The following is a 25,753-nucleotide window of genomic DNA, read 5'->3' on the forward strand; positions in this document are numbered from 1 at the left end:
AGGGCAGGCCCCCAGGCAGGGAGTTACTGCTCACAGCAGTCAGCCCCAGGTGCTGGCAGTTTTAGCCCTGGTTTACAACCCCCCAGTTTGTTCCCATACACTGCAGCAGCCTGGTGAGGCAGGGGTACGATGGACAAGGCCTCAGTGACAGGTACCCTTTCACAGCCTCATTTTAAAACATATTTTAACAAACATCTCCAGCAGACAAAGCTGTAAAGGTAGCCTTGTCTGGGAGAAGAGAACCTGCTCAGCTCACTGCACAAGGTGAACAGGACTTGGGCTTGGTCCCACTTCCCCATCTTGTCATGTAACTGCACACCAGGATGGGATCGGAGAATGGTCAAGTTGTCATGAGCTTTGTTTTCCTTGCTGTAAGTGAGGGCAGGGGGAAATAGTGATTTGAAGGATAAACAGAACATGTGAAGCCTCTCAACTTCTTTTGAGCCAGGAAGAACTTTATACCCAAGGAAAAAAAAAAAGTGCAGAGGAGCAGCAGTGCTAAGTCTGAGTAAACCTGCTGGTCGGTGATGCTGGACATGCAAAAAGACAAACCAAATGGAAACAAGACATCAACGTAGCTACAAACACACAAAAAAAATGCATCAGATAAGTGCCTGGAGATAGTACATAGGAAAAGCTATACAAGACATGTCTGGAATTGCATATACAGAGGTTTAAATTTTATTCATACATTTATTATTTACATAAGCTATCTCTATTAACCGCAAGAGACTGACGTCGACTCTCCTAGTTGTAGGTAAGGTTACTAACCACCACACACAGTAAAAGAGTTAATACTATTAGTGTCATTGGTGGCATGGACGTGCACCAAGGCAGTGAAATGCCTCGCAATTCTACTTCGGAAAAGTATTTGTTCTTCTGCGCATGTGGTTCTTGGTCGCTGCACCTTGGGCTGGGGCAGCTGGAGAAGCCGTAGCTGTACAGAACCGCCCTGGTAATGCCATCCCAGACCAGAAAAATGCCCACACATGCAGGTAAGTAAAAAATGTTTATATATATATAAAAAAAAAAGCATTAATTCTGTTTATTGCACAAAGAAGGGAAGATTTAAACTAAACTAATACTGCAGGGTTATGTATCCCTTTCCTTTGCTCAAGCTGTTTAACAGGCAGATTATCAGTTGTATTTTTGCTGTGTACTAGACAATAAATTCCAGCAACAGGGTGCAGGAATTCCACATGCCTACACTATTCTGGATGCAGCACGTTAGCTTTCCTGGGAAACAAAGCCACTGGTGACTATCCCCTGCAGCTGGGAAGAACGGTAAGCTTAGGGAGAACTTGCCAACTCACTATTTCCTCACGTAGTAAACAAGGTGCAGTTTCTATTTCAGCCTCCACCCCACAGGTATGTTGCCCTAGAAATGCAAAAGACAAGGGGCAAGGATATTTTCAAGAGAAGCCCTCTTCGTAAGGGCACCAGGATCATCCCAACCCATACCTTCCTTGCAAGGATTTCCCTCCCCCCATTTTTTATTCTTTTCAATACAGCCAAATTAGAGATCCCAGAGTGAAGCAATCAAATCAATGGACATGGCCACAATACACAGCTACTGAAGAATGAATGACCTGTTTTCCCTCGACTATGCTCTCACCAAGCACGTGAATTTAAAAAAGCTGAAGAAACCTTATTTTAAAAATACATCTGTCGTAGCTAGCACAATTTAAAACTGTTACTGCCTTCACAACGAATTCAAAGCCCAAATTTAATTAAAATGAATTGGCATTTCCCCCATGGACAGTCATTAGATGTAATGACTTTATGTTTCTCTATTACAATATGTAATCTCTGAGCAGTCTTCCATTTTACCAGAAGACTGTAAAAAAGAAAGGTCAGGTTTCTTCAGATATTTAAATAACGGTTATGAAGCAAAACTACCAGAAAAGAGCTTGTTTACAGAACTCAGGGGTGAAGGGTACACAAGAGATAAATAGCTTATAACTTGGGGTATTTTAACTGCAGTGGAACAGTACATAATCCCCCTTAGGTAAAACATGGAAGCTTTGCTCCTGTCAATGTAAACATTTGGAGTGTTGCAAGAAGCTAATACAGATAGACACTCTTAGCTTCTAAACACCTTCAAGCCTAAAGCCTCTTTTTTTTTTTTTTCCACTCTGACTGCACTGTAATTGGTGCCAATCTAAGTGATTGGGATAGTTCCGTGTTGACTGAAGGCCACCTAGGGCCGTCAGTTAATGGGAAGAGAGCTTTTACTTTACTGAGTAAAGACTGTCATGATCAGCTCGGAGCAACACAGATGCTACCCAAACACGAGATGCTTTTCTTTGACTGGTGTTTGTGTGGGATTGGCAAAAACCCCTTTCAGTTCAAGGGAGTGGATTTTCAATTTTACTTGTGCCACTCCGTAGTAAAAGCTGCAGCGGGGTAACTAGCATCATTAGGGTGTCCCAGGGAGATTTCTCTGGCCTCTGTTCAAGATGAAACATGCCCAGAGTCGCACCTCTACAAGCAACCTTTTGGTTGCTATTACCTGTCCCACTCATGTTAGCCACAAAAAGCTGCATCTGAAGAAGCCATCTGCAGAGTTAGGGGTTCAGAATTCTCCCATAATCAAGAATTCTTCTGTGCTTCCTTTTCAAGTAGAGTCATCCAACCCTTTATTTGGGTGCTCAGAGCTTGACTTGCAGAGCCTGTCCATGATCCCCTGCAGCATAGGTTGAACAATCCCCAAGAGAGGGCGCTGGGAGGAATCTCCATCCCAACAGGCTTCCATCAGCTGCCAGCACTCCTCATCGAACACGGGAAGGCGCTCTGGGCGAACTCCTGCAAAAGGGAGAGAAAGGGAGAGGCACCCAGTTACCATCAACCAGCACAGAAAACTGTCTGATGATATTCATTTCTTTGGTGCAGGTTGAAAAGCTCCTCTTCACTATTTGGAAACAAAATGAGTACTCTCCCCAGCTAAAAAAATAAAATAAAATAGTACTTTTGGGAGCAAGTTCATCATGGGAACAAGCAATGAGTGCAGTGTACGTGGCCTTCTGACCAAACACAAGATTCACTCATCTGAGTTAATCTTTCTCACATGAGAAGGGGAGAGATTATACGGACAGCAACTAAGGACACGAAGCAGTAAAGCGTTCTGACATCACCTTGCAGCATGAAGGATTAAGCTACCTCAAAACACAGTACCCAGCTAACCCTACAGCAGCCTGATGCGAAACCAAGTTTATATTTTGGGGAACAACCATCAGCCTTTTACTCAACATGCAGCCCACCACTGCCAGCTTCCTGGAAGCTGCACATTAAGCACTTGAACGTACAGATCACCACGGCCTCCAGGAGCTGCGAGGGATTAAAGCATTCTTGAGGGGATCAGGCCATGCTTGGCTGATTCTGGGATCCAGTTTACATCATAAGCATTGTACTGCTGCGCGGGGGTTAGTTTAGGTGGTGTGTTAGCACAGCTCCTGTGACACTATGGCGAGGAGGTAGTTAAAAGAAAGCCTGCTCCTTACATCCCTGCTGATTTCAGCTAGGTTTTCAGTAGAATGTTTCCAAGATATAAATAAATTTCAATTTTTAGATAGTCAATGAAAGAATACAACTTGTATTTTTACCTTTCAGTTAACAAGAGGATAAAAAATTAATTTCCTCACCTTCCCTCAAGTTTTACACAAGCACTATGTCACCCAACAGAGTTCAACATAAGCCATTTATACCTCTTCTAACGTTGTTCCAAAGGTGATCTTTGCTTGCACATCTCTCAAAAGCTTCTGGTAACTTCACATGTCCCGAACAAATGTACCAAAACAGAATGCCAAATGCATAAACATCCACTGAGTTATCGTATTTTCCTGGGACAAATAAATATATCTGATCAGCAGGGCAAAAAAAAAATATCTTTATCACTGGAAACCGAGCAAAACTACTTCAGTGTTCCACATCCTCAGATTAAAACCACAACTTCATTGCCAGAAGGCAGGACTTGTATGAAGCCTATCAGCATAACAGGAGTTACTGCTAAAAGCGGAGGGATGAAACGAAGACCTTCCCTTCTCAGAGAATTTGTACACTTAACGTGTACCAGCAGCTTCCCAACTGAGGCTCACAGACCTAACAACAGCCACTCAATCCAGAAGTTTGGCAGGTACTGGTTTATAGCAAGGTCACCCACTGAATATGAAAAGATTGAGCACAGTAAGTGCGTAAGGGCTAAGCCCATACTCACGTCTTTGTAAGATCAAGATCTAGGCTGCTAGTCACAAGTATTTCATTGTTAGTGCTGAGAACCACTTGAATAATATTTTCTAGGTTAACACAAATAGGATTGCTTCAGTTTGGTTGCAATTTTGTCAAAGCAGGGAAACCATCTCAGGCCAGAAGGACTCTGTTGAACCTGATGTGGACCTTTAAGTGCTACTGCAGGATGCTTGCATAGGAAACTTTCAATTTTAGAGAAAGTACCTGCCAGAAGCACAACAGTGGATGTGAACATATGCTACGTGTTCACAACAGCTCAGAAACCCTTTAGTCATCAGCTATACAAAAACCAGAGGATCCTTTCTGAGGTGTTAACCTGTGAAAGCCAAATATTTCCACCTACTAACTACTAATTTTCCAACTGTAAGAGTTTTGATCACTTCAGCAAAACTTCTGAATCCAACAGGTCTCTCCTCTTTCAAGTAAACAAAGATTTAAGACTTAAAAAACAGAAAAACAATACATATTATGCATTGGAAGCAGTCTTCTGACCCATTTTTAAATAATTTTTCCCTTCATAAGCAAGTTAATGTCTTCGTTTAAAGTAATGGCCTGCAAAATACAAGCCAAAGTAAGACAGTAGTGGATTCAATCCACACGCATACCTGTAAAAAGTTCAGGAGCCATGTGAATAGGTGTGCCTACAATACTGCCAGACATCATAGCTTCTGGTTTGCAGAACCCCAAGTCAGTGATTTTGGCTCGATTCTTTTTGTCAAGCTGTAAAAGAATTCATACAAAGGCAACTGATAATCATACTTCCCAGCAGTATTACTGCTTTTTAACATTACAGTTTTAAGCTATGTCTGTCTGAAGGGTTGAGCATTTGTTCTCAAGTAGGCTTCTCTGATTGCTCGGCTGCTCGTTGACACTTTCCTAGCTAAGCTCAGCAACAAAACATGTCTTCACTCGTCTTCTACAGAGGGTGTGGTCTGGGCTTAATAAGGCTAGGAACCAGAAGCCTTACTTGTAGCTCAAGCTCTCTACCTTCAAGAAGAGACTCTACTGTTCCTTTTCCCCTACGCTGACTGAAATTGAGCTAGACCAGTTGCTGCTAACGATAAAATCTTTCAATTCGTGATATATGAATAATGCTATTACTTCATTTATAGCATGCTCCTCCCTCCCACTTAAAGGGCCTCATAAGACTTCTGGATTAGTCAGATCAAAAGTTTTCCTTACCAAGACATTTTTAAGTTTGATATCCCGGTGCACAAGTCCCTGACTGTGAAGATAACGGATTCCTTCAACCACATCCAAGGCAATCTGTAATCGTGTTTCTAATTCTAGCCCAGCCTGGAAAAATAAACACAGACAATTTCTACAAGTGGAAGTCACTTTTGCTTACTCTTATTTATCAAGAAAACATCAAAATCCAACTCTTAACTCTTGCAAGACCATCCTCCCAGAAAAAATCACCAGGCAACAGAAGCAAGGGGAGCTACTCCTATTTTCCCAATGCACTGGTTTTACCAGGTTGAGAGGTGGTGGTCTTGCTTATTACCTTTTAACAACAATAAGCATGCTGCTGTAGCCACAGCACACTTGAGGAGTTTACAAACCTTCAGGAAACAGAAGAGCTTAGTGAAAGCCCAAGGAACAGGGAGACAGGAAGGCCAAGAGCAAAGCCACATGACTTCTGACATTGCAGCAATACAAGATGTTCCAGCACACGGACTGAGACCAAGGAATATATACCACTGCACCAATGAAGTCTAGTTCTGATGCTATGCACAGCCCCAGAACACCCCAGAAAAAAAATAAAAATATCTGTATAATAAAAAATCCATAACCCTGCATTTAGCATACAGAATTTTCCCCTTCAGAAGAGGGACATGGCAGACAGAACCACACCTCTTGCTTCCTCACTTCAACACAGCCACTTTCATAGATGAACAGATATTTAAGATTTTTTTTTTAATGTATATATTAAAATGCACACACACACAGACTGCTGTTACCTTCAGTCCTGTATAGAGGTCTCTGTGCAGCCGTTCCATTATCAATAGGACAGCGATGCTGGAACCTCCTCCATAGCCATAATCTATCACAGAACCATGGAGATGTACGAGCCGCTCGTGTGACTGTAGAGACCTGTAACAAGTTCAGCACAGAAAGGTGGTGTTTTTATCTCCTCTCCAGCCCCAAGCCTTGTCTTCTAAAGGAAAAGCACCCAGTAGCTGCAACTTCAGTACAACAAGAGGACGATCCACCTAGACCAATGCTATCCCCGTGCCACGTGTGTAATCACAGCACCCACAGCTCTGATGACCGTAACAGTATAGTACCATCTGATCTAATCAGATTCAAGAAAGCCTATTAAAGCTTGCAGTACCAAAGAAACACTATTATTTCAGCTGCCTCTACTGCAGCACCCGCCTGCAGCAATTTAACTGAAGACTAAGGCAGTTTCTGTAGTGCAGACCCATCATTTTATTTTGTGACCTTAGAGAAGACAAAGATTGGAAAAAGAACACCAGAAATCCAGGGAGAAAGAACTGTTTGCTATCAAACTCCACTAATTCTAATTTAATCTGAAAACCAGCAAGCATTGGAACAGTATAGATACCAGAGAATCAGATTAGGACAGGAAAGAGCTTGCCTGCCCACCGTTCTGTGCCTGTTACATTTTGCGATGACACCAGCAAACTGTCTTGCCTCTGCTAGAAACTGCGGCTTGGCATTTCACGAGGTCAATTCACTGAGTGCGAAGTAGAAATACAGCAAGCAAGGCTCTGCCTACGCAAATAATGTTTGTTTGCAGCAGTGAATTTAAGGACATCCGTACGGAATGAGAAAAGCACTTACAACACGCACCTCATATAGTGAAACTCAAGTGCAAGGTCATTCCAGTGCTTCTCATCTGGAGGAACAACAGATTTCAGTGCACAAGGGAAATGCCCTCCCCAGCTGTCACACAGATAGACCACGCCGTACTGTCCTCGGCCCAGCTCACGGCCCAGCTTTGGTTTGCCTGGAAGGCACAACAGCCACGTAATCAGAAATTAAAATGTGTTTATTCCTTCATGTTCTACGAGAGGTACACAGGCAGGCTGGCAGCCTGCAGCTTTTCACAGGCTAGCAGCTGCACAGCTCAAGGTACTCGGTATGTGTCAGATGGAGGCTCGCTGAAGTGGTTTAGTGCAAAGCAAAACATCCCTCCCACCCGTTTACACCCACTGACTGCTTCAGAACTAGGAGGGCGTAGAAGGGAACACTGAGAACATCAAGCAGAGTGCTCACCGTGTAACAGCACATCCTGGAGGGATCTGCTCTCCAGAGAGAGTCGTGCTAGCCGAGGAGCGTGATCTTTCCGCACCTTCAGCCACAGGTCTTCTGTTTTCTCCAGCCTGCCAGAATGGCCATCTTCTAGCTGTAAGAGGTATCACACACAGCTGTCACCCTGCCTGATCCAAACCCCTAGTGGTGTAAGAAGGCTGAGGGTCCTTGCACAACTGAGCAGAGGATCCTACTTAAAACATCCCTCGTTTAAAAATAGGATCTTGTATTAGGGCACTTGCATCAGCTCTAGCACTGCTACGGAGAGAACAGCAGTGTTAACTGCACAAACTGCTCTTTCAGCTATTAAAAATCCTCTAAGAGCATCAATGTGCAAAACAAGATCTCCATCTTAACAGCCCCTCACTCACCTGTCGCAGGGAAGCTGCAAAAGCCTCGTGGGAACTGTTTAGCCTGGTTCGAAACTGGCTGCAAATGCTCTTGGCTAACTTGGATGCGCTGAGGCTCTCGATAGCATCCTGGGCAACTTTCCTCTTCCAGTCGCTGGTGATGGCAGGGGGGCTGACCCACGTAATCCGCTGGATTATCTAGTATAAAAAAAAAAACAAACAAAAAAACTGTAACAATACCAGCATTTGCACACAGAATTAGGTTAAATAGTTACCTTGCAGTGACTGATTTAGAGGTATTGATCAGAGTATCGTTGCGCGCATACATACAATAAATAAGAGATCTGATCTTTCTAAATATCTCCTCTGCCCATCCTTACAAGCCAGTCACCCTTTCAAATCTGACCAGGAGGGCATGGAGTTAGAGAGCCACCACCTGGGCAGCCTCAGTTGTGGTACAGGGCAAGGGCTGGATCAGTCCCAGCAAGGGGGGAACTTGATCAGGCTACAGAAACACCTGGAGCCATAAAGGAATAAATGCCCCTGAACAAAGGGATCTTAAGGAAGACAGTTCTGAACTGCTTCAAAGCTCACAGCAGAACAGGCTGCTTTCAGCTTGTAAGCAAACGCAGTAAGCCAGAGCCTCGGGAAGAAAGATGTTCCTCAAATGGAGGAAGCTGCAGTGACGCAGCTCTGTGGATGGACACAGTGGTGTGGAAGTCCTAGGTGCTGGTATGCATCACTTCCCTTAAATTGCTGGGTGATTAAGCTGCCCTTCTCCGCCCTATATTAGAAGCCACAAAAATCCAGCTGCTTCACACCCAGTCTGGATCCTTCCCTGTGCCAATGAAGGAATCTGAAGGTTTGTTACTACTCAGTCCACGCTGCACCTATTTGGGAGAAAACCAAATAGGTGCAAATTCCTCTCAGCCATCCATACAGAAAACTCAGGAGGGGGAAGGCCGTGTAGGTCATCAACAGCTCTTAGAGCAATAACTTCAGAAAGATGGGTATTTAAACAGACAAATTTAAAGCAAAGACCTGAGAAGTCTGGTCTGATCTGGAGGGAGAAGAGTGAATTGAACTGAATCGAGAAGCATTACAAAACAAATGAAAAATGCAAGAAACCCTCAAACGCAAGCAATTATCTGAAATATAAACAGCAAAAAGTCTCAAAATACTCTTCTTTTTCCTTTGCTGTTTCAGAACCGAAGGAAGAAACATTAAAGGGGTATTTGCTTTAAATTAAATATTAGCTTTCCCAGGAATAAAACTATACACACAGCCTTAGTGCAAAGCAAGAAAGCAACAGCTTTGCAATGCATGTGCCCAAAGCCTCGGTTTAGAGGAAACACATGAGCATTCAAATATTTTTTGCACCAAGAAATTCACTAAGCTGACACCTACTAGAAGTAATCACATGTGCATACCTGTTTGATCTGTTCCCACAGCATCCTGGTTACTGTTGAGCCAGAGTGGAATGTGACTTCAACGTGATAGGCAGCATTCAGAATCTGGAAAGCAGGGGAAAGATGAAAGTATGGGAATTTTGCGAGCTACACGCACTATAATACTTGCTACACCCTCCAAAAAAAGAGAAAATACGCTATATGGAGCACTCCACGATTCACTTAGCTCAATTCATTTATTTTTATTAAGCTCATAGGTGTTTCTAGGCTGTGATTTGTTCACTTTACACTGATTTGGGAAGGGTAAGTGCTAGGCCTGCAAGTGAAAATTTAAGAATAAAACCATTCCCAAGTTTTAGCACCTCCCTTAATGACACCAGTCCCCCCCACACACCACAAAGCTGCGTTTCCCTAATGTCACTCAGCATCTGCATTTCCACCCACCCCTGTTACATCAGGATTAAAAAAAAAAAAAAAAAAAGACTACTCTAGCATTCCAGATAGCCATCTGAGCCACCGTACCTGTTTGAGATAATTGCTTGTGATGTGTACAGAAACATCCTTCGACTTCTCCAAATTCCTTGCAGGATGCACTGAGACCTCCCAAGACTCCTCCAGGCTCTTCAGACATCTCTCCAGAGTCCCTACAAAGCTCTCTCGGAGATAGTCCACTGAACTAATCAACTTGTTGGCAACTGCTTGGTTTAATCGAGAAATAATCAGTTCCTGAATTTGCTTAATACAACACTTTATGTCCTTGGAACTAACAGGTTCCCCATTCTCAGGAATTATGATATCTGCACAGAAGAAAAGAAAAGAGGAATCTTTTGTACCCAGCACATTGCCATTACAACATTGGCTACTGGAAGCTGCTGCGAACGCTTTGCAAAAGAGCAGCACAGCACCACTCCAGACAGCTGCTCCAAAGGCTTTTTTGCTATTTTGGTCCTTCAGAGGCTCATTGTTTGCTTTAAACTCAGATATAACCTGAAGCAAGCAACATTTAGCTCATACAAAGAAGCCTATGAGCAACAGAAGAACCCACAGAGCAGCTGTTTGCAGAGGATTGAAGTTTGTCAGTCTGCCTGTCTACTGCCACAGCGCCAGTTTTACACGTGGCCCCCAAACCGATCCTACAGATCTTCCTTCAGTTTGCTCTGCTGTGCCAGAACACACAAAAGCATCAGAGTAACTTCAAGAATGCACTTATGCTTACTCCGTTTTCAAGGAAGCTAAAAATCACATCTGACCACGATGAAAAGAAAGTGTTGTGATGTTTGCTCCCGTTCCTTGGGGTTTGAATGTGCAGGATGCTGCAACGCCTGACGGGCTCCATCCGAGCGTTCTGCAGCCACTCCACCTTCACAGTGGTACAGTGAGAACACGGCAACCCTCACCTTGGAAATGAGAGGGCAGTTACAGAAGCACAATGCTGGTTTTCTATCTAAAAAATAACAGGTCAGGAAATTCTTCCAAGCCACACCACAATCCATAAGCACTGCTGGATGTCGGATGTTATGAAGAAAGAGACACCACCCGAGCTGGTTACCCGATTTCTTTTTTTTTCCTGGAACCTTGAGAAGGTTGATTATCACTTGGTATTTTTAAACAAACAGAGCAAATCACTGATTGTGCCTTGCAACCAGTCTGAACAGAACCAGATTACTACGAGGAGCTGCAGATCTTGTCTTTGGATTTTGCCCAACAACAGTTCTAGCCGACTTCAAACAAACGCAGCGATCGGCAGATGGCATTAGCTCCTCAAAATAACACCTTCCTCCTTTTCGGATATTACCCCAAATGGAGCGTAGCATCTTGTTGGCTCTCAGGAAGTGATTTTTCTTGTTTCATTGGTGTGTATAAACAAATACGTACGCAGGTGTTTTGGCCTGTGCTGTCCCATTCTGTAAATACAGAAACCTGAACTCGGGCACAGCAGTGCCCCAGCTCTGTATGGGTGAGTGTCTCTTCTAGTGAGACAGACAAAGTACCAGGAATGATTATTACCCCTGTGATAATGGAGTAATGGCAGCCCTAAACAGGTAGAATTGACACACACTGACTGTACCCTTAACACGTGCTAGTTGGTTTTTTTTTTTGTTTGTCTCTCCTAGCACACAAATTGGTGTTAGGATTGAAAGCAGCTCTTTATGAGGAACACATTTTCCAAGGGCACTACAAAAAAACATGTCAAGAAACAGGGAAGATCTCATCGATTTCCCACCTGCAGAAGCAAAAAGATCCAGATGCTAACCTGCAGGATTAATCATAATTCACCATTTCTCTCACCTCTCCCTCCCAGGACACAGCATTACGGTTTGAAATTCAGGGAAAATAGGGCAAGACAAAATTATCTACAATTTTGACCTCTCACACCACAGAGAATAATAGATGGCACGTCACCCTTCACACCTTACAAATACCCTTACAAATCCTTCCAGCTTTTGTGTTCCTAGAAATACCAGTACTAAACGATGCAGTGAGAACCCCCACATTTCCCAGAACCACACACCAAATGGCACGTACAGGCCTCAGGAAAACACTATGTTGATTTATTTTTTTTTTAAATAAACTTTTACCTACCCAAAAGGGTTTCATCTTAGCAGGTTCTATACTCAGAAGTCTAATGCAAATCTCTCCCAAAGAAAATCGAGCAAAAAGCACAAGTCAAGCCTTCTCTGCTAGAGCTAAACTTTTTTTCCTTAGGACAGGTTTATTCCCAAGTCCCAGCACACTTGCTGAAGTAAAGTTAAGTCTTATTTTCTTCTTCTGCAGAACAGGGAATTAAAACAGAGAAGCAAAATACCCTACCCAAAACCGTGCAGCGAGCTAGAAGGGGGAAAACCCATCTGATTTATAAGAAACCAAGACCTCATATTTTGAGACCTCAAATTTAAGGACAGTGCTTTCTAGCCAGTAGGTACTGCAGAACTAATCCCTTTGCGTATCAGTTCTGAGCTGGCTTGCAGAGCCACCTGCCTAGACAACCACTCAACCATCCCTTAGCAAACAGACTGCAACCATCACCCATGGCTCTCCCTTAAAGCCCCTAACCACTTTGTTCCAGTCACCCTCCGGCTAGTAGTTACCTTTGAATTCCATATTAGCAGCATCTTCCAAGAGCTCCTCTTTCATATTACTGAGAGTCTCTATGATCATGTCCTTCATCTCCTCTTGTTTGCGGTTGGCAATGTTCATCAGAGACTCATAGAGCTCGTTCTCCTTCTTGCGGGTGTACTCCAGCCTCTTGGGGGTGATTTGCAGGTCCCGCTGCATGTCGAAGGCCTGATTGATGAAGATGTTGAGGCAGCGGCAGTGCACCTCGTTCAAGCTGGTGGCTGCTTCCACGAGATGCTTCTGAAGCACCTGCCTGGAAAAAGTGCTGAGGAGACGGAGCTTCTCAAACTGCTCCACCAACATGCTTTGGGCATCGGCGTCAGGACTGGGAGCCCCGCAGCTGCAGTGGTTGGTGCTCAGGTACTCCAGGTCCATCAGCTGGCAGTAGAGGGAGGACTTTTCGCTGTCAGTTTTTCTGGGAGAGATCAGCTCCACCCCTGACTCCGGCACCTTGAAGAAGAAAATGGGCAACGAGAACTTCTCTTTGATCTCGCGCAGTTCGTTCTCGTCGGAAGACGAAAGCTCAGCCTCGCTGATGGCAAAGATGACCACGAGCAAGACCTGGTTCATGTACTCTCCCAGGGTGGCTTCAGCAGACTGCAATCCGCGACACGGGGCTACCACAACGTCCACTTCCTAACAAGCAAGAAGGTAAAAAAAAAAAAACAGTATGGTACAGATCCTTTTTAACACTAACAGAGGCAAGAATGCACTGCAATTCATTCTCAAAGCTCAAAATACGCTCACACCCTTTAGAACAGTTACGGGGTCTCACACACAGCAGCACGCCTTAGCACACAGCCTACCTGTAAGGCAGAGGACAGCCCAGTGGCAGAGATGCAGCCAGGAGTTAATCAGTGCCCACTGACTCCAAAACTCTTATTTTGCACCAAGCGCCCTTAAAGTTTGGCCTAGCTCAGAACAAAAACTTAGAAAAGGTTTCCCAGGGAGGTGCTGTCAGAGAATTGCTGTTGTTCTTTGGTTTATGCCTGCCCCATTTTGCAACAACCTCTCCGAATAAATACTCCTAACCTCCCATTGATGTTTACCTGATCTGCAGCTTGTTGAGATGTTCGTGCTGTCAGTTTTCAGCGTAGCAGACAGCACTACACCTCCCACCACTGCCACCACCAACCTCTTCCAAAGAGATCCCAGCCAAAGGACTGGGAGGAGGAACACATGGTTGTGACAAGCTGAGCTGTGACATTCTGCAAATCCAGCCAAAGCCGACGATTTTATTCATTTATTCTCTTACTACCCAGAGTTTTGCTTTCCTGCTGACACTAATTCTTAGCGATCCTACTCAAAAAGCGCACTTTTAAGACCGCTCCTCTCTCTTACAAGCAAGGAGATGGTAATCACCCTTGGGTATGTGAGAACAGCGTTGGCATTTCATGCATCACTTCACTAAAATAACGAAAGCGAGTGTTGAAGGCTTTGAACTGAAGACAAACCGAAGTCCCCAGCTCCCAACGAGGGGCTGTAATTAAGCCTTCTTCAATCATTTCTCCCTAGAGCTACTTAAATGCCTTGACCACAAGTACGAGCTGCTCCCCCGGATAGCAGGAAGTCATTAGTGCCACGGGACCGAGCTGCAGCAGGGGCTGTGCAGCCTGCAATGCTCCCCGGGCCGGTGACTCAACGCCAGCGCCTGTAAACAAAGGAGGAAGCCAGCGCTGTCTCTAGGAGACAGGGAGAAAACCAACAGAGAACAGAGTGCAGAGCAACTGGTCCTTCTGTTGCCATAGAGGCCTCTCCTGGCTTTTCCAGGGAACGCTAGCAGCTCTTCTTCCCCCGCCTTTATTTTTCTGTCGATGTCCTGCAGAAGTTCTGACACCGGTGCAGCTGTGAGGGATGGGGTCTGTACGGGGACTACCTGTGAATCACAGCGGATTCCTGAAATTCCCCAGCTGGTTCTCACAAGGTCACGCTCTGCGAACATGCTTCAACACTTCTGACACAGCTGTACGCGTGGAATTGCTGTGAAGGAACCTCAGTCGTAGCCTCTTTAACTAAAAGGTCCTCTTTTCTATAAATACCGGAGCTTTCTACCTAGAAATCTGAGCACCAGGTACGCAAAGTCACAGCTCTTCCACTTCAAGCATGAAATGCACTTGCGAGGCCAGGATGACCTCTGCCTCCCATATCCCCAACCCAAAAGTTAAAATCCAGAAGGAAGCAGGTCTCGAGCTCCAACACGACGAGCCGAGTCCCACTGAAGCACCCCAGGACCACTGCAGTGTGCCATTTTTTGAGGTTAAGTCAGCAGCTAAGTTCTTGTTAACTCGTTTGGAAGTGAGGATTGTTTGCCACATCCCAACAGGAGCCTGTCCTGTTTCACTCAGCTTTGGGCAGTTTAATCAGTATTTAGTTAACTGAGGTGCTGAGAAGCGAACCCAATTGGGTCAGATTTCTACCCAAACGCCTACCAGGTTTTTGAAGGCCCAGCTCAGTCTTATTCCAAGGCAGTTGGCAGACCCTGCCTTGCAAGGACCGGCTGTGAATCACTGCAGCCAGCCAGGTGCTCTGCTTCTGTTCCATCGAGAGCTAACTCACAGCCTGCCTTTTAACCCGAGAATCTAGGGGTATGTATTAGCATATATTTAGAAATTTTTAAGCCCCTCCCCCAGCTGATTTTATTTCATTTGACTCATTTATTGAGATCTTGCCGACTTATTCTGTTTCCCTGGGGGTTTTGGTCAGAAGGCAGGTAAGTAACCTAGAGAACCACAGGTAAGCTGAGCGATACCTCCGGTCTCCAGCAGATACTGCTGCCCTTCACAGACCTACAATGCTTGTGTTTTGGTTTTGTGCACTGACTGACCCCCATTTCATCAGGAAATTGTTCCACCTTTGCTGGAAGGGCCAGCCCAAGCTCTACACCCTCACCCAAGAGCCTGGGAAGCAATGTTCTTTTTTCTGACCACGAAATCTTCCCCTGGAAGACACCGCTACACCAGCAAAACCAGAAGCGGAGCACAGATCTCACAAAGAAGGAAGAAATTTCATGCTGCTGGTGTTTTCAGTATCTTCTGCCCTCGATTATTCCTGTGTAAATGGGCAGAGGAGGGACAACCCCAGGTTCTGGATGCTGGTACCCAGCAGGAGCATCTCAGCATGCCCCAAAGCACACCAGTGCTGCATGGAGGGAAGAGCATCTCAGGCAGAACAGAAGCCTTTCAAGTTTCTATATCACTGCCACAGCCAATGTGTCAAAAATCTCCTCCTGGAGAGTATTTTAAGCAGGATGTACTTAAAAATAACTCCATAGGTATGTAACCACATTTCTTGCTGCTCGTAACAACTACTAATTAATACGACCTGAATCATTGCTACAGCACCTTCAGAAACACAACAATAAACTCCAACTTCATTTTCTGTCGCAGCTCACATAGCCAGCTTGCATTTCTTCACGCATTTTCCAGCTCTGCCAGAGCAGCTGAAATTTCTTCTTTCCCTAAAAGCCCTGGCTAAAACTGTGAGTCCAAGGCTCAAAGTAGAACGAAGTGCACAGCAAAACGAGGGCATGAAAAAGGAAGCTTTCAGCTCGGCTACCCTGCTCTGATTCAGCTGCACCATCCAGAGGAAAAGCACTGCCTCGCAGAAGTCTGTCTGGGCATCTAGGCACAACTGATAAGATTTAGGGAAAGAACCGACTTGTTTACTTCCACTGCAAATCTAATAATCTGTCTGGCTTGAGGGATTATTCCCCATGACTTAGATGCATTCCTGCACACAGCGATCCCCAAGGAACAGAGCAGCTTTGCCTGTGTTTTTCCTTCCCTGATCATTTACAAAAACACACAAAAAAAACCACTAAATTCACATACCTAATGGCACAAGCTACTGTTCTCCCAGCAGACAACCCAAGCAAAGGATTTTTTGGCTCCCTCCTCCTCACCTTTTTCTGCAAACCAAGTTGTGATTAAGGCATCCTCCAGTAGCACAAAACACGCATGGTCCCAGCCCAGGCATCGAGGGGTTATCAGACCAAACGCAGGGTGCTACACTCGCGTACTGCTTTTTACGTTGAACCCCATCACATTCCATACTTTTGCGATCGAATCCATACATATTTCAGTCCTGTTAACCTTTCCCCACTGGAGCAGTGGCTAAGGAGTTTAGATTTAGCAAGCAAGTGCCTGCCCCACGAAGCATGAGTCAGCACCGAGTGTCTGCACACAACCACAGCGTGCAGCCCAGGTGGCCGAGCCGGCCCGGGCAATTAAAGGCTTTTGGGAAGAGCTGTTTAGGCCTGAAGGGCTGCAGAGAGTTCCCCAGATCCTACAGCCACTGAGGGCCCTTGAGTGGTATCCCACTGCAGATAAGTGTTCCCATCACGCAGAATGATGGAGATTTCAAACGTCAAAAATCAAAGGCAGTACACAAACAGCATCCTCATCTCACACTGCCCACAGGGAAGGACCTGGAAACATTTAAAGACCAGCAAGACTGCTAGGTCTCCTTGCCCTCCCAACACCTAGAACATAAAGTTACCATGAAGCAGTACTATATTGTAAGCACTCTGCTATTGGGAAGAAAAAACAAAACACAAACCAGGAATCCTAGGTGTCAGGTGGGGTAAAATTCAGATTTCTTTCCCTCCCTCTCTGCCCAAAAGGGTGCTGAGCTCCTCCAAGCTACTTGGTTTCTGGGCAAGGCTAAATCCTTGAGATCTGCACTGACCATCATGTTATTGTCAAGCACGCAACTGTTATTAGGCTACCAGCTTTGTTGCACAAGTTAATAAAAAGCAGAAGCTCCCTCGGAGTAGTTTTGCAGACAGAGTTTTGGATCATGTCCAACAAACCTCATCCGTGCCTGTTCCAGATATATGTTCCATTAATTACAGAAGCCGTGTCCATGACTAGCTGGTATTTTTAACTTTGTTGTCTTGGTGCATGCTAGGCAGAGCTAGAAAACACACATTAGCCAGAAGGGTGAAAGAGACACGGCTCTCAGCAGGACACCGGACCCAGTAATTTAACAAGAAGCTATCCCTAGCCCCATGAGCTGCTAAAATGCCTAAACCCTCCTAAAACCATTAAAAATATAGCTTTGTTATTCCTTTTTAGTCCCTAAAATTTATGTAAGGAATCCTTTGACTCAATCTGAGGCTAGCTGTGATTCACCCTCCCTCTCCTTTTAGTGGAAGAGCTTGTTATTTCACCAACCCTTTTCAAATTAATCTGAGTAGCTGTTTTCATCTAAACGTCCTAAATATAACCAGGGCCAGACAGAGAGATCTTTGTCACTCATGAGAAATATAGATGTAAGGAGGGCTGTGAACAGCACTGTGGTTAAACTGGCCCATATGAAGCCATCTCAGTGAAATTAATGTAAAGGTAATACCCTTATGCAACAGCAGGGCAGGATTTTACATGCAGATCCAGGGCAGGCATTTACATTGCAGCACCAGATCTGGTGCTCTTCAGGAAGGTGGTGGATGCTGGGTACAGTCTGTAAACACGGCATTTCTGTTCTTTCAGTGGATATGGAAAGCCACAAACACCCTACAACGTAGCATTGACTTGGCTGCTGCCATTAGGGTAGGCTTAACTTCAGCTGCAGTCTGGGTTTGTAAAGCTTTACAAGCTGAGGAAGACAGACCAAGTCTCCATTTTGTGCCTAATTACAATCACGTCTCAATTCAGATGCCCAAAAAAACGTTACCTGGACATTTCACTCTTCAGCTATAGAGTTCATACTCGTGTGAACAGAGATCAGATTCCTTGCACAAAAACAACTTACTGGTAAGAATAAGTTACTGTGGATGTTTGACTGCCAGAGTACAATGCTCTGGGTTGTGTTACACTGCAACAAGACCTCAGTGTGAGATCTGAAATGCAAAGAAAGCTTATCGAAGCTATAAAAACCAAATGAAATTCAACACTCATCTTTGAAGATATTTGCTCAGCACCAAACGACAATGCTTCCAGGACAGGAGCGTGGGTCACAAGTAAGTGAAAGGTGGCTGACAAAGCAACGTACCAGCAAGATCACACACACAGCCCTGAGAACAGACTCCCACCTCCTTCCTAACGCCTTCACCCTCGACTGACATCACAGCAGCAGCAGAGCCGCTCTCGTGAAGTCAGCTCATTCTATCAGAAGCTGGAATTAAGCAGCTTTATCCTTACAAGCCCTTTAGAATGGAGATTAAAAAGACACCAGGCTTCCAGTTTGAGTTAAGTAGGAACATTCCTGTGCTTGAGAGTTGACACCACGAGTTTATTAGGGACATAATTTTGCGACACCTTAATGAATTCATTACCACAGTGGTGCACAGACACCCAGTTACCTTTAGGAGTGAGTACGGCAGCATGACCTCCAGCTCTGCTATCCGGTGAGCAGGATCCTCGCTGTCCCCACCAATTTCTAAGTCCTCCTCTGGTATCGTGTCCCACTGCCCCCGGTGGGCTGCCATCATATGGACCAGTTCGTACTGCTCAGGGAGAGCCAGACTGAGCCGCGTTTGCGTCCCATGCGTGAATCGGATCCGGCGCCTCTTACAGTTCTCCTCGCTGCTGATCTTGGTGGTGGGGAGCAGCTTCTCCCCCAGCAGGATGTTGAGTAACTGGCACTTGGCGTTACAGTTCTGGCCCAGAATCAGAAGGCAAGGGTGCCAGCTCACGGTCCGCTGCAGGTGCTCTTCCTCGTGGCGAGGGAAGGAAATGAAGTTCTGCCCTGAAATTGAGGACAGACTGCGTGAGAATGGGTTGGCTGAACAATAATTCTCCTCTCTCTAAGCCAGCTGGATGCTACAGCACAGACATCGCTGCCCCACAGCAGGCCATGCAGCACCAAGGATTTGCCTAAGCACCCTGGAGCTCACGTCAGTAATTGAAGTGCTTTCACTGCATCGCCACGGCCGTCCGCAGCCGCCTGGTTCGCACCAAGTCAGGCCCGTTTGTTACAGCTCCCCCCTGGTTATTTCACTAGAAAGTGTTTACACAGAGCTCTCTTAAGCAGCTGAGTGGAAGATTAACCCTAGGCCCTACAAGCCAAGAGGAAACAACTGTCCCGGCTGCAACCAAAGGGCTGATTTCACCCGGGGGGTGCAACAGCGTTTCACCTTGCTCCAGAGCTCAAGGAAGCCTGGAGGGGCCCTACAGCGACCTCTCCCCAAGTTTTTTTTTTTTTACAGCAGGAATAAATGCACCAGCTGTGAATTGGGAACAGCCCCAGCCACACTCACAAGGGGTACACGCTTCACGTCTAAGAGCATCCTCGATAAACTCATTGACCAAAGGCTGAGAACGGCTGCGTGACAGCAGCAGCACCTCCCTTCCAGCCTCAGGAAGAGGCACTCCTGAGAAACTAAAAGCTTCTGCCAGTGATCCCCCATGATGGAAACACAACCACGGCACCAAAAGAAGCTGTTGTGCCTTTCGCCAGCCTGGCAGCGCTGAGCCCAAGGGAAGATGCTCTGCCAGCAGCCAGCAGGCTCTCGGCGCGGTCCGTAACACATGAAGCAGCAGCTTCCTCCCCCTGGCTGTGCTGCCAACCTCTCTCCTTCCCATCCCAGAGGACACAATCTATAGAGCTGATCTAAATCAGCTCCGTCGGCCAGATATTATCGGCTTCACAAACATTTGATCTGCAGAAGGGAACTGCTGAGCATCTCATCTGTCTGCTGCAGGGGAGCCAGAACTCCCCGCAGTCGCTCTCCTCACCCAGTTTCAATTTAGTCCACGATGCTGCAGCTCCCTGCGTTTGCCTTACTAGAGTAAGGCTGGAGAAAACACTCTCGGCATTGAATTTAGCTTCTGGGTTCTTTTAGAAGCGCTAAATACAGCTTTTCCCACGCTCAGGCATCTCAGCTGAAGCCTAAGCAGCTTTGCTTTACCTTACACACAGCCAGGAAATAATTTTGGTAGTACAGAAAAAAAAAAAAAAAATAAAAGCACAGAAACAAATTCCCCATCTGCTGCCCTTCAGCACAGTTCCTGAGTACAAACCAGCCACTGTTCCACCGCAGAGCCCGTGCTTCCAGACCCCAAGGCAGATGGCACCCAGGAACGAAACACCAAATCCTAAAGCGGCCGCCAAGCCTGGGAGCTGCCTGCCAGGCACCAGGCAAAGCAGCGAGAACGGCACCGAGCAGCACCAGCAGGGATTTTGGGGAAAAGGTCCCATTTCACCGTGGTTATTAGAGTTCCTTTCGTAAGTCACCTTCTGGCACCCAAAATTGTTTCAGCATCTCCAGGCCCAGGAAACAAGGTCCTGATCCAGCAGGACACTCGCACCGCCACTGAGCGCAGGGCAGGCAGCAGGCACTCCTTTGGACAAGGCTCCTTTATTTTAGCTAAAATAATTCAAACCAGGAGCAGCACCCCTTGGAGCTGCTCATGTCTTAAAGCCAATTTCAGGCTTCTTCAGGATCTTACCCAAGATTTGCCTCTCCTCCCAGCCCAAGGTCTGGAGGGAGGCGTGCTGTAGGAACCCCATCCCACGCAGGCACAGCCCCTGCACCTCAGCCCCACAACCTGACCCCATAAACCAACAGCCTGGAGACCCCCTGAGCCCTGCCTGGGGAATCCTGTCCCCCTGGCACACCAAAAAACCTCTGCAAAAGGTTCTGGGAGGCATCACTTCTTGGAGCTGCCTTCAGACAAGCCTTTCAACCTATGCGGCCACAGCAGAGGCCACAGCAAGTGGCTGAGGGGTAGGATCTGCCTGGCAGTGCACAAAGAAAGCAGCAAAAAGCCATCCAGGGCACATTTAGACTTTCATCGGCGAGATCTCTTTGATCTGGTGACATCTGTTGGAACTGTGCTGGAAGCCAAGCTCGCCCTTCAGGTATCGAGCACAAAAAAGGAGATCTGGAAGGAGCTGTACAGGCCACGAAGTCCCCTTTATGCGGGCTTTTAACAAGGAACAAGCAGATTTCACCCTCTGCTCGTTCTATATTTGCCTATAAATGCCAACACAAGGTGCTTTTGGGTCCAGCAGCTCAGCCAAAGTCACCGAGGCACAGGAGGGATGTAGGAACACCACCTCTTTCAGACACCTTCCTCACACACCACCTCCCTGCGATGGCCCCCACGGGACGAGCTGCCTGCAGTCGGTTTCGGCGAGGAGCTCAGGACGAGCTGGGGGAGAGCACAGCCCCCCGCGGCGTGGAGCGAACAAAGAGCAGATTCAGCACTCGGCTCTCCAGGAGATGCGGCGAGGTTCCCGTCTGCGCCAGCACCTCCTGTCCGGAGCAGGGCTTTATCAAAGCCTTCCCTTGGTGCTGCGCTGCACCCGTGCATCGTACCATTGGGAGACATGTGATAAACACTTCAAACGACTGGCTGCAGGGGAGTCCTCAAGCGCGTGCATCCGATTAAAGCCCGTCGGATGAAAGGCAGCCTGTGCGAGAACAAGGAAGTCTCTCACCAAGGCTCGCCCCAGAATTCAGCCCAAGTCTCAGCAAAACAAGCTGAGGTTGGAGCTGCCCAACCTGCGGATGGCTGCAGGACACCGAGGATGTGCTTTGCTCACCGCCTTTTTAAGGAAAGCTGACTGTTTCCAGTCTCATCTCTCCACCGTCTTTATTTGAGGAGTTTCTGCACGAGAACCCTCCCTGCCTGCCCTCCATGCAGCACCCAGGCACGACGCTCACCTCGTGTCCGGACCTGCCAGCACAACGGGAATCCTAACGAGCCTTTTGGGGAGCACAGGCAGAACCATCCCCTTTTAACCCATTTTATCCCATCTTAATCCTTGCTCAGTACAGCACCAGGACGAGAACTCCTCCAAGCCCGTTGGTTAACGCACCCTCACCTCCCAAAACACACGTATGGAACCGTCAGGTTACCAGGCCCAGGGCTTCTCCCCCAGCACACACAGCCTAAAATAACACCACAGCCACTACCCAGAGCTCTGGAGATGCCGGAGTTACCTGGGCAAAAGGCACAGCTCAGATTACTTCCCAAAGTAAAGCAAGAAACGTCCAGAAAAAAACTCCTCGGGGCCCTAGGTCAAGGAGTTTCAACTGCTTCAAGCACAGAACAAAGAAAAACACAGCTCGTACAAAGCATGGGTGCTGGTTATAGAAAAATACAGCTAGCACAAAGCACAGTTGCTGTTTTTTTCCCTTAGTACCTTTACATATAGTAAGAAAAAAAAGTTATTGAATCCCTAATTAAGATTTGGTTCATACTGACTCTGCAGAAAGCCCGTCAGCTAACAGCACCAAGAAGGAAACCAGGTGAAAACTCAGAAGGCAGCAGTCAGATCTGCCCAGGCTGAAGGCGCAGGGTTGGCACAGCACTTTAACAAAAACCACCACGCTGTTCACGACAAAGCAGGCACTATTCTGTTCAGTGCCTCTTTTTCTGCAGCTCTTTGCTCCCTTGAAGTTATTTTCCCTCTCTTACCCTAAGGAAGATGTCCTGGTGCTAAGGCCACAGAGGAATCACCCGGTCAGTGACGCTCCAGCGTTGCCAGATATTGCTTGGCACCCTCCTCAGAGGGAGGTGGGCCACATCTGCTCCTTTCATCGCCCAGCTTCGCAGGTCCCTGGGGCTGTTCTCAGAGGGAGCAGCCCAGGCTGTGTTCAGGTTGCTCGACCTCTGTTGATTCAGAGGGCAGTTACGTTTCCGCGCTGCTCCAACAGCTTCGCAGGTGTCTCAAAAGCAGAATCTACACACTTGTTTTGTTTCCAAGACATCGAGGTTTACTTTTGCAGTTTATTTTTCCACTTCAGCTGCAGGCAGGCAGTGTCCTGTCCGTTTCACTTCCCGTTTCCTACTCAATGTGAGTTTCACAAACCATCAGCATCCACACCTCCACGCTCCGCAGCGCCCTGCCAGCAGGCTTGGGAACTGTTTTATCAAAACGCCTCTCACTTCGAAACCACTTGGAGGGCAGAGTCTAGGAAAATGAGTCTGGAGTCGGCACAAAACGGGCCTCTTAAACTCATTTCCCCGTGTTGGAAAGGGGAAAAACGGTTGTTAACAGAGAAAATATCCCCTGAGTTTCAGAGAGTGGTGGAAATCACCAACTAAAACTGCCGAGAAACAAGAAGCTCCGTTCAGAGGCGGTTATTCGGGCACAAAGCCTGTACCAATGCTCTAGATTTCAAAGGTTTGAGTCTTTTTGTGCCTTTATAATGCACACACACACGTAGAATCGCATTGGTTCAGTTATTTTGCTGGTGCCTCACTGCAGGCAGCCAGCCTCCACCCTTCACCAAGCCCTGCTCTTCATCCTCTCCCTCCTTCCACACTCCCCTCGGGATTGCCACCTCGGCTTCCCACCTAACCCGGAGCACGTTTATCACCTCGCTCCACACCCCCCTGGAGCATCTTGCCACTCAAATCTGCTGTTTTCAAGCCGATTTGAGTTTTATTTTGAAGGACGGTGAACGTTATACAACTTCTCCTGTCTGGAAGCCCGACCCAGGAGCCTACGCTGTTATTAGCGCTCGCATGAACGAGACCTAAAGCAGTCCGTGCCGCCTGAAGTACAAACTCAAACCAGGTCAAGGTGAGGATCTGAGAACTAGAAAGCCTCGAGCACCCTGTGGTAAGAAGAACAGGCAGGATACTTGGTGAAACGCATATCTGTGTCAGGAAGATTTAATTAACGAGGCCTCCACACCTACAGAGCCCCACAAACAGACTTTGGGACGCAGTTGGTACATGGCCAGCAATGCTGGCCCAGAAGTACCTGAGCAGAACACCTCCAGCTGGGTGCTGCCATTCACACAGCGCCCAGACTAATAGAAAGCAAGCGAAACCCACCAGTTCCTGCTTCTTGGAAGTCACAGAAAGATGTAAACAAACAGCCCAGGTTTTTAGACTGCCATCCACCTCTGCTCCCAAAGTTCACGTGCAGCACTTCACTCCTTTCTGACACAGCCTGACAGAAGAGCTCAACAACACTTCAATTTTCAAGCCAGAATTGTAAGCATAAGACAAGCACAGACGAGTAGCCAGCAGAGATGACTCATGAACCATTTGGAAACGCATAAAGAAGATCTTTATATATATTTAATGTCACGCTCAGCTCTCCTCACAAGACAGTCTTATGGAATAGGAAGGACCTGCGCTCGGCAGGAGGCCCGCGAGCAGCTGCAATGTTTGTCAACAGCCCCAGATGAAGATCAAGAGGGTGAATGAATGCCCCCCAATGACTGACAGCTGCCCACCCTGCACCGGGGGCACCTCACCTTCCTCCCACCACCCCCACGCAGAATCCAGCCCCCTCCTGTCCTCACCAAGGCTTTGACCTGCTCCCACAGCTCCTCTCACCTCCACCCCGATTCACCTCGCTTCCCTGCACGTGCTCTGACCCCACAGCCCCCCTCTGAACCCCAGAGCGCTGCCTGCAGCCCCTCAACGGCACCCTGCTATAGGGCTGCACCCCTCAGAGCCCACCTACACCCCCGCAACACAACCAACCACCCCCTACTTGCCCCTTACCCCATAACCTAACAGGCCCCGAGCTCCCACATCCAACCGCACCCCTCAGACCCTACCTACACCCCCACAACACCCCCAGCCATCCCCCATCCCACAGACCCCTCATCCCCAAAGCTGGGCCCCCTCAGAGACCCCCTCACCCCCCCCACCCCAAACCCCCAACCACACCCCTCAGAGCCCCCCTCACCCCCACAACCCTCCCAGCCACCCCCCACCCCCCAGACCCCTCACCCCTCAGAGACCTCTTTTTCCCCCCCACCCCCTCACCCCCCCCCACCCCCACCTACACCCCCCCAGCCCCTCCCAACGCCCCCAAACCCCCCCCCATCCCCCCTCACCCACCCCAAACCCACCCCCGGCCCCCTCCTCACCCCCATCCCGGGCGGAGCCGTCCCCAAAAGCGGCGGTGACGGAGGAGGTGGGGGGGGGGGACCCTTCTCCGGTCGCGGCGGAGGCGAAGGGGTGCCCCTGGGAGTACTTGACGTCGCGGAAGAACTTCTTGGTCTCGCGCAGGTTGTGCTGCAGCCGCGCCAGGTGCCGGTTGTAGTGGCCGAAGGAGCGGCACAGCTCGCGGACCACCCCGCCGGGCCCCCGCCATGAAGGGGCGCCGTCGCCCTCCATGGCCCGCGGGTCCGCCCCGCTATCCCCTCCCCACCGCGGGCCGCGCTCGGCCCCCGCCACGCTGCCGCCTCCTTCTCCTTCTCCTTTCTTTCTCCGCCTCACCGCCGCCACCCCCCCCCCACCCCCTCCCCGCCTCCCCGACCCCCGCCGCCGCCGCCGCCGCTTTGCTCCGCCGGGGCAGCGCCTGAGCGAGGAGGGCGGCGGGCGGCGCGGAACCTTTATCGGGGCGCCGCGGGGCAAAGGGGGGGAGGAGGGCGGGCGGACCCCGAGCGCGCAAAGCGTGCTGGGAGTTGTAGTTCGACGGTGCATAGGGGGC

General features: G+C 47.9%; 1 protein-coding gene across 1 annotated transcript; it reads right to left on the minus strand.

Moving 5' to 3' along the window:
- Positions 1–658: 658 nt before the first annotated feature.
- On the minus strand, positions 659–25,494 carry DSTYK (dual serine/threonine and tyrosine protein kinase). Its single transcript, XM_084498336.1, has 13 exons — positions 25,188–25,494; positions 18,702–19,087; positions 12,373–13,036; positions 9,806–10,080; positions 9,305–9,388; positions 7,896–8,072; positions 7,489–7,618; positions 7,063–7,219; positions 6,207–6,339; positions 5,428–5,541; positions 4,851–4,965; positions 3,705–3,839; positions 659–2,805 (listed from the first exon to the last, which is right to left on the minus strand). Exons 1-13 carry the CDS (start codon positions 25,435–25,437, stop codon positions 2,618–2,620), a joined length of 2,808 nt encoding a protein of 935 aa, XP_084354462.1. The 5' UTR covers positions 25,438–25,494; the 3' UTR covers positions 659–2,617.
- Between the last annotated feature and the right edge of the window lie 259 nt (positions 25,495–25,753).

Source organism: Aythya ferina, assembly GCF_964211825.1.
Source record: "Aythya ferina genome assembly, chromosome: 25".
NCBI classification, from domain to species: domain Eukaryota; kingdom Metazoa; phylum Chordata; class Aves; order Anseriformes; family Anatidae; genus Aythya; species Aythya ferina.